The sequence below is a fragment of the Scatophagus argus genome, chromosome 4 (assembly GCF_020382885.2).
Source record: "Scatophagus argus isolate fScaArg1 chromosome 4, fScaArg1.pri, whole genome shotgun sequence".
NCBI classification, from domain to species: domain Eukaryota; kingdom Metazoa; phylum Chordata; class Actinopteri; family Scatophagidae; genus Scatophagus; species Scatophagus argus.
The window spans coordinates 24060013-24073928 of record NC_058496.1 but is presented as its reverse complement, the minus strand read 5'-3'; the positions used below and the strand labels follow the sequence as shown (position 1 = coordinate 24073928).

The 13916-nt window shown below is 40.3% G+C and overlaps 1 protein-coding gene across 1 annotated transcript in view; it reads left to right on the top strand.

Moving 5' to 3' along the window:
* The window catches only part of cds1 (CDP-diacylglycerol synthase (phosphatidate cytidylyltransferase) 1), a 28849-nt gene that overhangs the window by 6076 nt on the left and 8857 nt on the right, over positions 1-13916 (top strand). The window contains exons 2-7 of the mRNA XM_046385918.1: positions 6107-6264; positions 9865-9961; positions 10195-10292; positions 11131-11270; positions 12621-12679; positions 13624-13706. Coding sequence (XP_046241874.1) covers positions 6107-6264; positions 9865-9961; positions 10195-10292; positions 11131-11270; positions 12621-12679; positions 13624-13706 — 635 coding nt within the window. The remainder of the gene's footprint in view (positions 1-6106; positions 6265-9864; positions 9962-10194; positions 10293-11130; positions 11271-12620; positions 12680-13623; positions 13707-13916) is intronic.

Genomic DNA, 13916 nt, shown 5'->3' with positions numbered 1-13916 from the left:
CTTATGTGTATACGATGCTAACATGACAACATTGGTAAGTCAAAGTGAGGCTGGCGGAGCTGGAAACTGAAAACTAAATAGTGAAAGCCATGAAGGATAACGTAGAGCTGAACTGACATGCATCTCTCGTTGTTGGCCTTTCCAGGCTAAATTAGAGCTGTTCTGCGGCGTTGCACTGCACCTTTGCCCCTTGTCGATTTCTCATGATGGCGCTAAATTCCCCTCCATTCATTAGGTGATGGCTAGATAAAGCACAGCTAAACGCAACACTTTTCTAGGTTGAGTTGATGATGATTTTACAAAAGTAGGCATGTTTTCTTTGTGGCTGGTCAAATTTGTGTTTGCGACTTTGGGCTTTTCAAAAATCCTGCAGTATTCTTTAATATTTGTGTGATCTTGTAGCCAACAAAAATTCCTTCCTTACGAGACTAGAATCATACTTTTTGCCTTTTATGGACATTTTCAGGATTTTGTTGTGCTGAAATATAATAAAAGGTGTGAGACAGTTGGAATTATTGTCAGATTACGTTAAAATATACACCAATCAGACAGAACATTATCACCCCTCGCCTAATATTGATTAGGCCCCCCTTTTGCCTCCAAAACAGCTCTGGCCTGTCGAGACATGGACTCTGTGAGTTCTCTGAAGGTCTGCTGTGGTATCTGGCAGCAAGCCGTCAGTAGCAGATCCTTTAAGTCCTGCAAATTGCGAGGTGGGGCTTCCATGGATCAGACATGTTTTTCCACCACATCCCACAGATGCTGGATTGGACTGAGATCTGGAAGGATTTGGAGACCAAGTCAACACCTCAAACTTATTGTTGTGTTCCTCAAACCATTCTTGAAGCATCTTTGCAGTGTGGCGGGACACATTATCCTTCCAAAAGGGGCCACTGCCATCAGGGAATATTGTTTCCATGACGGTGTGTACTTGGCTAGCATCAGTGTTTAGTTAGGTGGCAGGGGTCAAAGTAACATGCAGGTGAATGGCAGGACACAAAGTCTATCAGCAGGACATTGCCCAAATCATCACACTGCTTCTGCCGGCCTGCCTTCTTCCCATAGTGCATCCTGGTGTCATATCTTCCTGCTTCCAACACATCAACTTCAAGGACAAAATATATATTTTCTGATGACATATGACCCACTGCCAGGTGCCAGTGAAACAAGATAATCAATGTTATTCCCTTCACCTGTCATTGGTCATAATGTCATGGCTGATCAGTGTATAAATGTATTTCAATGCGGGTACAGAATATAATAAAAGTACGAGAAGGCTTTACACCAAGATCTCAGTAAACAAGTTTACATGAGTTCAAAATTACTTTTAAATCCACTCTTACTGAAGGAAATGTGTCACCATAATAGGGTGCTTTAAGCTTGTGCTGCCCACCATACTGTCTGTATGCTCTTACTGTCAGTCATCGTCTCACATTCTGGGATAGTGACACACAATCACACACACACACACGCTGAAGTTGCACACCAACGGGAAACTACTTTTTATCTGCAGGACACAGTGGCATGGCTACTTAATCAACTAATTCTGAAACACTGAAACAGTCTATTGTTAGTTTGGCCATTTCAAAAAGTCAAGGACAGTAAAAGAAATGCCTCAATATCATGAGTTCAGTGAATGGAATTACTGAATTATTTTATTTCTGTTGCAGATGTTTTAAATCCTCATTTCAGTTCCCCTACATGTCTCTATTAAATGCAACTCTTGGTTGGTGTTTTTTCTCGCCCAACCACCAGTTTAAGACTCTCCAAAGAGTTTTTATTTCCTATCATAAATGACGAAGAAAAACAATAAATTCTCACATTTAAGAATGTGGAACCAGCAAATATTCGACATTTCTGCTTTAAAAAAATGACTGAGATGATTAAGCAATTGTCAAACTCCTTTTCTTTTGATTGACTAATAATTAAGTGGGTTAACTGAACCCTACCATTCAGTGTTCGCCTTAAAAATCAACTTTTTTAGTATTAATGCAGTGATGCGTTTCTTATTATTTTGTGCAAAAATACATTTTAGTACTAGCCTGCCTGTACTGTGCAATCACTGTGAGCCCAGGTTTCACTACTGCTTTTTTTTCTTTGTCTGAAATACTGCATGATATCTGTGGGGTTTGATTTGTCTGTAGTTGCTGATAAAAATGTTAACAGTTAGTTAACAGTGGTTTTGTTACAGTTGAACAGCTACAACTTCCATAAGGTTTTAGTAGCTTTCCTGTGTCATATACCCACAGGAAATGTTGCCGAGTGCTAGCATAGTCATTACTGTTTTATTTAATTGAAGTGCTCAGATTTTAGCGAGCTTAGAGCTTAGAATATGTGTCCATAAACTGTTGGAGCTTGCAAAGCAACAAATGAAGGAAACTCTCTTAGAGATTTAATTTATTCTTTACCTGTTTGGCTGCTTTAGAATTAATTGAGAGCTGTGCAAAAGCAACCTGCAAACACTTTGGTGATCGGCAGCTGCTGATTACGTCTGTTATTGATTGTCCCCTGTTTTTCATATTTAGTTGCTTTTGTATGACTAATTAAAGGAACATTTTGCTTAAGGTTTGGGCTTTGTGTGGATGTGGTTCCAGCTGCGTGTTATCTGTCCTCTTGTCTGATACCCTGCGCTCTCACCCTCTTCCTCCTGCCTCTTTGCAGCGAAAGCATTAGTAAGCAGGAGGGGGAGGAGGAGGAGGACAAAGACAATAGTTGAGGTGAGCTGAGCTGCAAGGAGATGTTTCTGTCTTAAGGTCCTGTCCTTACTCTCCTGGACATGGATGCACTGTAGAAAATGAATTTTGGGATCCACCACCTGCTGTGGCTGCTTGCTTTTGTGCTCTGTTTGCAATGCTTTCTTTTTGTATTTACTGGTAATTAATACACAGGCCCACGACTTGTTATGATTTGCAAAATTGTTGGAAGTGTTCGACTGTGAAGTATGCGCACGGCGGTTGACATACTTGCTAAATAAATGAAAGATTAACAGTGTTTGACATTTTAATTAAAAAGCCTGTGTACATTCACCCAGATTAGGATGTAATACTGTGGCTCTGCATGTAACACATTTGTGCGTCTGAAGTAATGTGCTGACCAAAGCTGAGGCCTGTTTCCTGTTGCAGAAACAGTAATTGAACTATAGACTAACCGTCTCATTGGAACCACAGTGACAAAATGCCACTGGCTGCCATTCACTGGCAGATTGAATTCAGTTTGTCAACTCACAACTTGCTGTGGAAAAGATGTAGTGTTCATAAGCACTTATTGTAGGATTCAATCTGTTCAATTCAATTCGGTCTTACTTACATCTCCTCTAACAGTGTGACAGTGACTGTCTTGACTGGGGCTTTTGCTGCACATGTTGTTGATTTGAAGTTCTGTCAAGCATTCTATACCCTTGTATAAACATTATTATTATTAAAGATAAATCACACTGCAGTATAAGTCATAAGTTGTCAATGAGAAAATGTCCTGAACTCCTAAAATCTTTGTTTTTTCTGATCAGCATTGCAGAATCCAAAGATGTTTGCTTTGAATGACGTAAAAAAAGAAAATAACTCTCACATTTGATAGGCTGAAATCAAAGAATCTTTACCATTTTTACTTGATAAACGAGTTTAAATGAAAAATGAGTTAAAAGATCAACTAAACAAGTAATTGTTGAATTGTGTCGGCACTAATGACACGACTTCATAAGAAAGCTAAAATTTATTGCATTTGATGCATTTTTGTCTAGACAGCTTGTGATGTTCTGGTGTTTACACAAGCCACAATCATTTAAAGGAAAGCTGGGAAACTGCTGGTCTGACTAACTGTCTCTTCAAAGTCTGTGCAGGCTTTCACAGCCACTGTGTTTTGTAGTGTGTTTTCCTTTTTCTGTCAAGATATGCAAGTCACGCTGCCAGATAGGACCCTGTAGCTTTCCTCTGTTTCAACGTTTCTTCATTAACACTGGAGTAGAAATCTGCAGTTATACCTACAGTATCAACTAAAGTGACCCCTTTCTGCCTCAACTTCAACCTGCTCCCACTTTCAGCAGCCTGCAAGATGAGAGACCTTATTTCTCATGAAAAGTGCTCCGATTTAACCCTGATGCCCCCACTGACCGTATTTAGAAATGTCTGAGTAAAAGTAACCTTGAAAGGAAAAAAATGTCCAGGATAATGAGCGAGCCGCTCATGTGCAAAAGGAAACTTTATCTCTCACACTTGATGGGTCAGCTTAGGAGAAACTGCACTTGGTTTTAAAAATATCCTCTTTTGGGCAGAACAGACATTTCCTCCTTTGTCACATGATTGACCATTGCTGGTGTTAAGTCAAGACCAAAAATGTTGGGCTTAACTTCTAGCATGTCACTGTACTTACTTATTAATGATGTTAGAGTGTCTGAGGCTGTGCTCGCTCTCATGCTGCGACATCAGAAAATGTTTTGACCCTTATCACATCAGTCACTTAACCCAGGGAGCTGATTTATGACTTTCATATATGTGGTGTATGAAGGGAATATTTGTTGTCTCAGCACCTGACTGACTGTGATTGTTGTTATTGTGCATTCATATAAACATTTTTTATATATATATATATACATAGGGCAACTTGTGGATGTATGGGAGAATTTTTTTTTGTTAGGTCAATACGTAAAGAGGTGAAACTTAAGATGACAGGTCATAATTGTACTAGATGTAAATATACTAGAAATGAATGACTGAAAATGCTATATTAAAGTAGAAAGTGAACAAAATGTAAACCAGATAGTGAATTATAAATCAGTCAATCACCAAACACAAGATGGAACAGATGTGATGAACATGTTTATAGAAAAGGATCACGCTGTTCTGGGCTACATTTGTCCATTCTTTGTTACGTTCAAGTACACGTCTGTGTTCGCAGCACAGAACAGTGGCAGTGTACATGTGCTGTAGAGGCTGTGTGTGTTGCCGGGGTTTAAATCCAGATTAAAGATTCATTAACACCAATAAAGACGTTTGCCTCCCAGGCAGCAGCCTGTTAACCCGTTGACACCGGGTGTAGACTTTCAGCTAAGTCACGTTCAGCCAGTAATCCCTCAGCCTCCTGATCAGATTGGAATATTTTCTCCTTCTATGGACATTTTCTTGGGTTAACATATGATGAAAGTGGAATATTTGGAATTATTATGCTCAGATGACTTTAAAATATATAAATGTATTTCAGTACAGGTTGCCATATAAACACGAGTATCATTTCAACAAAAGTATTTCATTCATGGATCTCAAAGAACAAAGCTAAATTTAGAAATTAAAGGACCGCAGATGTCATTTTCTTCACAGTTTGCAGTGACTTTAGTTTTGGAAAATAATTTGAAACCAGTAGTAGTTATCAACGTTATTTTTCCATCTTCGTTAATAGATTCTGGTTGTAGAGTTGAGAATCTAAACTTTGCATAGGTCAGTTAGTTGCTGAGGTTTCTACTATGTGACTGTCACAGTGAATCGGTGCTGGGTGTGAGTGGTTAAAGAATATCACAGTATTGCAGTAGTTGTATCACCAACAGGCTGCTTTGTCAAACGTTCTGTGTGTTCACTCAAAGCAAAATGTTTGCTTTAACTTAACATGAGGATTATGACACAGTCCTCATGTCATAGATATTTTGTAGGAATGAAATCAGTGATGGTTTCATGACTTTGAATTCCTGGAGACTGTCTCTGGTTTAAAAGAAGAAATATGTTACAGACAAAAACAAACACGCACACAGGCTCTCACATTCACTTGCAGACCTACTTGAATCCTAGCCAAGCTTAGAGGACACATGCGCCAGTTCTGTGGCGTCCTCCCCCTCCCAGGTGAGAGACTGCACTCTGGCCTAAATAAACCGCCTTCTGCCTGGTCCTGTATGCCTCCTCTCACTTAGGACCAAACTCTATTTGACTACCTCTGCAGTATTTTTACTTGCCATTTACATTAGAAGCCCTCACACTGTATGTCCTCTTTTTTATGGGATCATTTTGCCCATACTCTTTTTAAGTACACTGCACTGCTGCCTGTCTTTGCCTTCCGTGTCAAGTGAGCTCTCACTATCTCAAGTCAGTATTTGAATATCGGTGTGTGTCTGTGTTTTTCATGGCAGGAGACCGATGGTGATGACAGGCTGGGACTTCAAGGTGACACAGAGGGAGAGTGTGATGGTGACTCAAAAGCAGACACTCCAGATGTTCCTCTCTCCACAGCAGACACTGACAACACTCCACAATGCCTGAACAAAGCTCTGGAGGGCCTGCCACCCAGGTACACAATGTTTGAACACAGATACTCACGAGAGATGGCTGCTTATGAAGGAATTACTCTGTAGCCTGCTTCTGCTGCTGCGAGGATCTGTTAATCTTTAGTGCTTGCTGGTGTAGATTTATATATTTTCAGAAGAGTCCATTTTGGATGGTAGCAAGTTTGTAAAAACAAGAGAAGCAGAGATTGGTGATTGATTGATAATTTTTTGCTACTGTACTAATGCATAAAATCTTATATGCACGTGTGTGTATGTCTATATATATAAATAGAGAGACATATAACTGTACCCCATCATCCATCTGCCCATCCATTTTCTATACCGCTTATCCATCAGGGTCTTGGGGGAGCTGGAGCCTATCCCAGCTGACTATGAGTGAGAGGCGAGGTTAACCCTGGACTGGTCGCCAGTCAATCGCAGGGCCAACACACAAAGACAGACAACCACACGCTCACACACTCACACCTAGGGGCAATTTAGAGTAGCCAGTTAACCTAAAGTGCACTGTGGGAGGAAGCCAGAATACCCAGAGAAAACCCACGCTGTACCCCATCATGTTCATGTTTAAACAAATTGGCTCAAATGCAAAATAGTCTCTAAACATGTAGCTCAGATGACTCGCTCATTCACTTACCTTGAACCAGAGGAGATTGATGTCTTTTTCAAATGCGCCTCAGCCATAATATTGTTGTAATAAGCAGTTTTCCTTTCCTTTCATGAAATGACCCCAATAAAGTGATTGATCATCTTGCTCCTATGCATGTAGGTTAGTTGGACTAGAAATAGACTGGAACAGAAGGCATGTTTGAACATTCTCTTATTGGTGAGGTGAAGGAAATGCAGTTGCTGGTACATTTGCAGCTGTCCAAATCACTTACACAGCTAGTGAAAGAATTCAGCAAATTTTGAAAAAGTTTGTAGAATTTAAGATAAACCGGACAGTGAGGCCTGCAAAAGGAAAGAAATAAAACAGCTTCCCTCTCTTGGCATACCTATGATGAGTAACTTAACTGTCGCACAATATTTTCAAGTATTTGATATGTGTCTGAAAAAAGGTGTGGTGACAGCCTGCCCTCTCTAGTATAGTTGATAGTCTACTCAGGTGAATGGTACGCTGTTTGGTGGGATTTTGAGTCATGATCTTTTAAGATACACAAAAATATGTATGCCTTGTCCTTCAGGAAGCAGCATGCAAAACTGTATTCACAGTGACAAGGAAAATAATGATACTATGGTGTTGCATCAGTGGCTGGTAGCTTTAATTCCAGAAATTGTGGCCTGAAGAGGTCTCATTTTTTGGACATAAAGCTTTTGAAAAAATAGAAGAAATACTGTTTTTCACTCTTCATAAACAAAATATTTGACCATTTCATTTATGGAGTTGTATGGCATAGTTAAAAGTGGAAAGGTTGTTGTTTGTGTGCCTTAAAATACCTTAAAATAAACACCACAAATGTAAGCCTGGGAAATGCAGGGAAGGCTAGAGTTAAATGTTCACACAGTCATTAAAAGAAGGTTTTTGCACGTTTTATGTTCTTGTGGTGTGGTGTCTTTTCAGCAGTTCAGGAGTAGTGCAGTTGTCAATGAACCAGCAGCACCTTGGACACAAATAAACAAGACCCTGTTTGATATACAGATGAGAAGTGGAGGGTGTGACCAATGAGTGATGGCCAGGTCATAGGGCTTAAAGGCTCAGGAGGAAGGCACTAATCTCCACAGGCTCAAGTGCCACAGGAACCGGTGTGTTGCTGCAAAGACAACTGTGGATGAACAGACTGCAAAAAGAGAAAGGGGGAGGGGGAAGTAGAAAGGGGAAGGAATACATTTAAAGAAGGAAGAAATAAAGAGAAACAGATGAGGGGATAAGCGAGATGAGCAGCAGATGAATGGAACCAAAGGGATGGGGCAGAGAGAGAGAGAGAGAGAGAGCCCACAGCGCTGAGTGGATGCAGCAGCATTTTTTTTCATGATGCAGCTGTTTTTCTTCTCCATTCATACAGCAGGCACCAGCCTCGCCTTCCTGCTTGGCTCCTGTGCAGCTTTTCGCTGTTTCCTCTCTTTTGTTTTGTTCCCAGGCAGCCTGCAGTGCAGCCCTGTGCCTCACAGCAACATGCACTGAATGACGTGGTTTGAAAAACACTCTGGAGGAAGATGCCCTCATGCCGTATTTTTTTAGCCATGCTATTGTCACAGCATAGGTATTGCTGGTGAAATGATTTATTCTTTGGTCTAGAGTGTCACTAAACTTTAGCTGTAAATTAGCCAAACATAATTATGCTGAATACCTTGATTGTCAGCGAAAGGAAAGGATCCACACTACCAGCCTGGCTTCCTTCTGACGGCCGACTCTTTCACTTTAGTGTCACTCACATGCCTACATGGTTGGGCCGACCGCCTCCCTGGTCGCCTTCTCATGTCAACACACGTGCACTGAGCTAGACGTTGGTTTCAGTTCATTTTGGTAAACACAGTCTCAGGGTTTGTTGTTCCTTGGTATCTCTTCTCTCTCCACTCTCTTCTGTCATCTGCCCTCAGACTGGCTCGTATTACATAACACCATCCTTTCTGAGGTTGATAACCAATCAGAATGAATAATGACAACCTGTAACCATGACACTATAAAAAAAAAAGCTGTGGATCTGTATGTTGATCTGTCCAACACTTTGGTTCAGACTGAAATGTCCCAACAATTATAACTACTATTGCCACAAATTTTGGATCAGACGTTCATGGTGCCCGGAGGATGAATCCTAAAATTTTCTTTTTTTTTCTTTCTCCTCTGACTTTTCACTTATCCTTTGCTTAAATATCTAACATCTATCAAATAGATCAGCTCCTTTTTGGACAGATACACATAGACAGATACCATTTGGCATATCCTAATGACTTCTGTGGCTTTTCCTGCAGCACCATCTTGAGGTTGACAAGTTTGAAACCTTCGTTGTTTGATTTTATGTTTCCTAGCAAGCAGTAACCTCTCTTTGCCATTGATGCATATCTTAGTGCATTTTGTACATTATTGGTATTCTTTCTGTGCACAATCATTCATTGTGTTCAGTGCTAAATGTTATGAAATGCAAACTAAGATGGTAAACACTAACTAACTGCTAATCATCATCATATTTGCATTGTCATTGTGAGTACTTTGTCTTGCTGGCATTAGCATAAAGCTCACTGTGTCCAGGTACTGCCTCATGGATCTGCTAACATGACTATAGGCTCTCAGTCTTCTTTACTGTGTGTATCTTAAAGTGATGGATATTGGGTTTTCAAGAGAACATATTTACTGAATGTAGATAATGTCTAAAGGCTAAATATTGGTGATTGTACACAAACAACCAAATATTGTCCCCCCCTTCCTGACAGCTACTGACAAAGGCCTCAACCACAGTCTTGAGGCTTCCTCTCTGTGATCACCAGCCCCCTTTAACTCCACGGCTATAAATAAGCACATCACATTTTATAACTGGGAATAAAGAAATTAAATCCTATATCTGTGTCATACTTTTGCTCTCTTACTGCTATCATTCTTTGTTTGAATTGAAATGAAGCACAAATGGATTCAGGGTATATTCATTTATTCATGTTTTCATTCTCTGCAGATGGAAGAACTATTGGATACGAGGGGTTCTGTCTTTGGCCATGATTTCAGGCTTTTTCCTCATCATATATATGGGACCTGTCACTCTTATATTAGTGGTAAGTGACAATGACTTGGTACTGTAGGTATTGTATACATGTATTTTACAGTTCTGTTTTGTAGTTCTTGCATTTGTTACTTTGCAGTGATTTTAAAAAGAGAGAAAATTTATTTGAAAAGCTTTTGTGAATCCAACAGTTCATGTACTGACTCTCAGTTTGTTTCTCAGGCCTGAGCTTTTTTTTTTTAAGAAATATTTGTATTTGTACTCTATTTCCATCAACTGATATAGGTCATGACAGTCCAGATCAAGTGCTTCCAGGAAATCATCACCATCGGCTACAGAGTTTACCATTCCTATGAACTGCCTTGGTTCAGGACACTAAGCTGGTAAGAAGAATGGATTTCACAGTGATCAGCAGATAAATAATACAGCAATTGTATCTTTTATGTTGTATTATTTATTTATTATTACTTACAGTTTTACATGTAAGCTCCCTGACCACCTGAACGTTAGATCTCTATTCATGTCAAGCTGTCTGATCAGTACAAGGGGACTGAAAAATCCAGAAACAGGCTTAGTTCCTCTCTTAAAAATAGCTGTTAGTCATTTCTACTGAGAGCTTCACGGCGTTAACTCTGCTGTTCCTCCAGTAAAATGCTGACTCGGGCCAGCTTCATCTGCAGGTAGTGGCTCCAAATATGCTACGCCCACCTACCACCATAGTTCCAGGGTTAGCTCCTGTTTCTGTTCCAGTGTTTTTGTTAACAGGTTACCTTTGCATACACGCTCACATGTATGTGACAGCAGCACTCAGTGCAGCCAGGAGCAAAGATCACTGCCATGTTGGAAGCAAATGAAAGGCTAATTCAAGCCTGCCCCTTTCACCAAGGCCACCCTTCATAACAACTCCATACACACACACACACACACACACACACACCTAGCTGGTCAATGTACAGCAGGAAGGTAGAAGTTTCAACCCAGTGCGCTGGGTTGAACACATCCCACACAAGAAGAGAGTTTTCTCATTCATCACAAATTTCAGTTTGAAGTGCACAAAAACAGAAACTTTTGCTCTCAATATACACACAGCCTAATAACATGGCTGCAGGCCAAGAGGTGCTTCAACATACTGATGGAAAAATACAAGCAAAATGTAAAGTTTTTGTTTTTTTGTTTATTTGTTTTTTTTCTTTTTTTTAATTTCTCTCTTTTTCACCTCAGGTACTTCCTGATTTGTGTCAACTACTTCTTCTATGGTGAGACTGTAGCAGATTACTTTGGGGCTCTGGTGCAGAGGGAAGAACCCCTGCAGTTCCTGGCTCGCTATCACCGCTTCATCTCCTTTGCTTTGTACCTCGCAGGTGGGCCTCGCCTTTAAGACAATACAACCGTTGTGTCTTGCAAAACACACACGCTCTTTGGCCCCTCTGCCTCCACACATATTTTCTTCAGAGGTGATTAGATTTCACCGGACGGAGTGTGTGTTTATAGTAGGGTTGAGTTATAAACTGGGAAGAAAATAGAGCAAAATAAAATAAAGACTTCAGGGAATCCTTCAGTGTAAACTAATGAATTTACAGACTGATTTACAATGACATGAGTTCATCTCTTTTCTTTGGTGCTTTCGCTTACTTAAAGGATGTTTTATTGCTCTTGCAAACTGTAGCCGGATGTGTCATAAAGCCACAAACATTGAGCTGTGGCTGTTATCAGGGTGTTTGTTGTACTAATGAGTCACATACATGTTCAAAAAGAACTGGCAGTTGACAATAAAACCTTTTTTCCGAGTAACACCTAAACATAATGGATCACATCAGTGTAGTTTCACCGTTACAGGCATCCACTGGTTTCAATTCATGTCGGTAAACAATCGAAATCACCGTGAAGAGGTTTAAGATAACCCATCCCAGTCACACATTGCCATGAAACTGTAGTGGAGTCTTGCGATTGGTTTGCTCCTTGCAAAAGCATCAGTGGTCAGACTGACACAATCCTTTACGTAGTTGTCCCTGTTACTGCTTTCAGTCACAAAACAGCCCTACTGGCATTTTCCTCCTACAGTGGGAAAGTGGTAGTATAGATTTCTCCAAATATTGATACCTGCTCCTCCCAAAAACACTGGCATGGTCCTTTAACTAGTTATCCATCAAATGCAGAGTATTTGATATAAACGCTTTGATCATACTGTATCAAGAGCCTTCTGATTTTTATTAGCTGCTTCAGCTGTGACAACACGCTTCCGTCTGTGATGATGAATAGAGTTTCTGCCTACTGATCTTGAGCAGAGTGAACACTTTTCCTCTTGAGCATTGCTGACTGTCTTTCAGTCGACCCAGCCTGGCGTCAGCTGCAGTTTTAAGCCCCAAGGACATTCTGAAGTAGACAGCATTTTCTCCATCTGTTGGCAGTAATGGCTCCCCTGGGGACCTTCTCAGGTTTATGTAGACAAACCTGACACGGGATCTTTCAGCCATCAGCCTCCTCTATGCACATGAATGCATTTGAATTACAATCAGTGTAAAGTCTGGATTATCAAAGGATAAAATGCCCCTAGATGTTTCTGCAAAAGAACTGTCCACTGACATGCGTCACACACCTCCCCATCCAGTATACAGTCAATAACATGTTATACATCATGTGTATTTTTCTATCTACCGTGTACTTTTCAACTTGGAGTAAAAACTGACAGCATGTTGTCTACTCTTTCACAGGTTTCTGCATGTTTGTGCTGAGTTTAGTGAAGAAACATTATCGCCTGCAGTTTTATATGGTGTGTATCAGCCAAGTAACCCTCTCCTCCTCTTCCTCCTCCTCCTCCTCCTCCTCTCTACTCCACCACTAACCTTGTTCATCCTGTTTCACTGCTTCTTGCTTCCCTTGATTTTGGAAACTCGTTTTGTGCTCCGATGTTGCCATTGTAAAAGTCTTTTTTGGATATTATTTTTCTCACTTCTCAGCTGTTTTGTTAAATGCTTTGGCTTTATGTTAAACTGTGTTACTCAAAGATTAGCTGTCCACATTAATGTACACAATTTGATAAACGCAGGACTTCTGCAGTGGCTTCAGCTTTGGTTTTTCTGCCATGTGTGGTCACCCTTCTGCACAGGAATCTATTGTCCCAAACTAACTTATTATTCTATTTTTTCATTTATTAGCATTTTGCATGTTTTGATGAATGGGATTTTTCTACATTTCTGTGTTGACAGATTAATACAAAGCACTTTAAAGTGTATTGAGTGCACATTTTTTTTAGATTCCTGGCCCCAGAAAGGAACTAGGTTTTCTTGTAAGCTTTTAAGCTCCATTAATTTGAATGCAAAAGTTCAAAAGTGGGCTAAGTCTGGTTAATATATAGTAACATTCTGGGCAAAAGAAGGCACATTTTCAGTGTGAATAGTTATTTTTATAATTTTGCTGCATGCATCTTCACAAAAACCTCACTTGAATATGTCCAGTAAATTAATAACATTTGTCCCGAAATGTTTGGCAAAGCTTTTTCACCTGCTGCCTGCTTTTTTCATACTACCATATGTGTGTTCTCAATGTTTTTAACATGTGTATCCTCTCGCTCTGCAGTGTGACTCTCTCACTGTCATTCACCTCATCTGTCTGTTCGCTATGACTCCACTGTTTTCTGAGCCAACTTCAGAGCAGGCGCGGCTGCATTCCAGTGCAGTGACACTGTGGTGTTTGTGTTTGTGTTTGCCATTCCAGTTTGCTTGGACCCATGTGACCCTGTTGATTGTGGTAACTCAGTCCCACCTTGTCATTCAGAACCTGTTTGAAGGAATGATCTGGTAAGCAGGCTGCAGACAGACTAGAGGAAACTTGCCTTGTTGTTCTCTGACTATCACTGCACGTGTATCGTCACAAATGTCGCAGTGCTCTTCTTATAGGCTTTTGAGGTTTGAATACTGCAATAGCAAGTAATCCAAGGCGACAAATAATTTAGATACCAAAGTCATGTATGCAAATTAAGTATATTCCATTTTAATTAAATGCTCTAT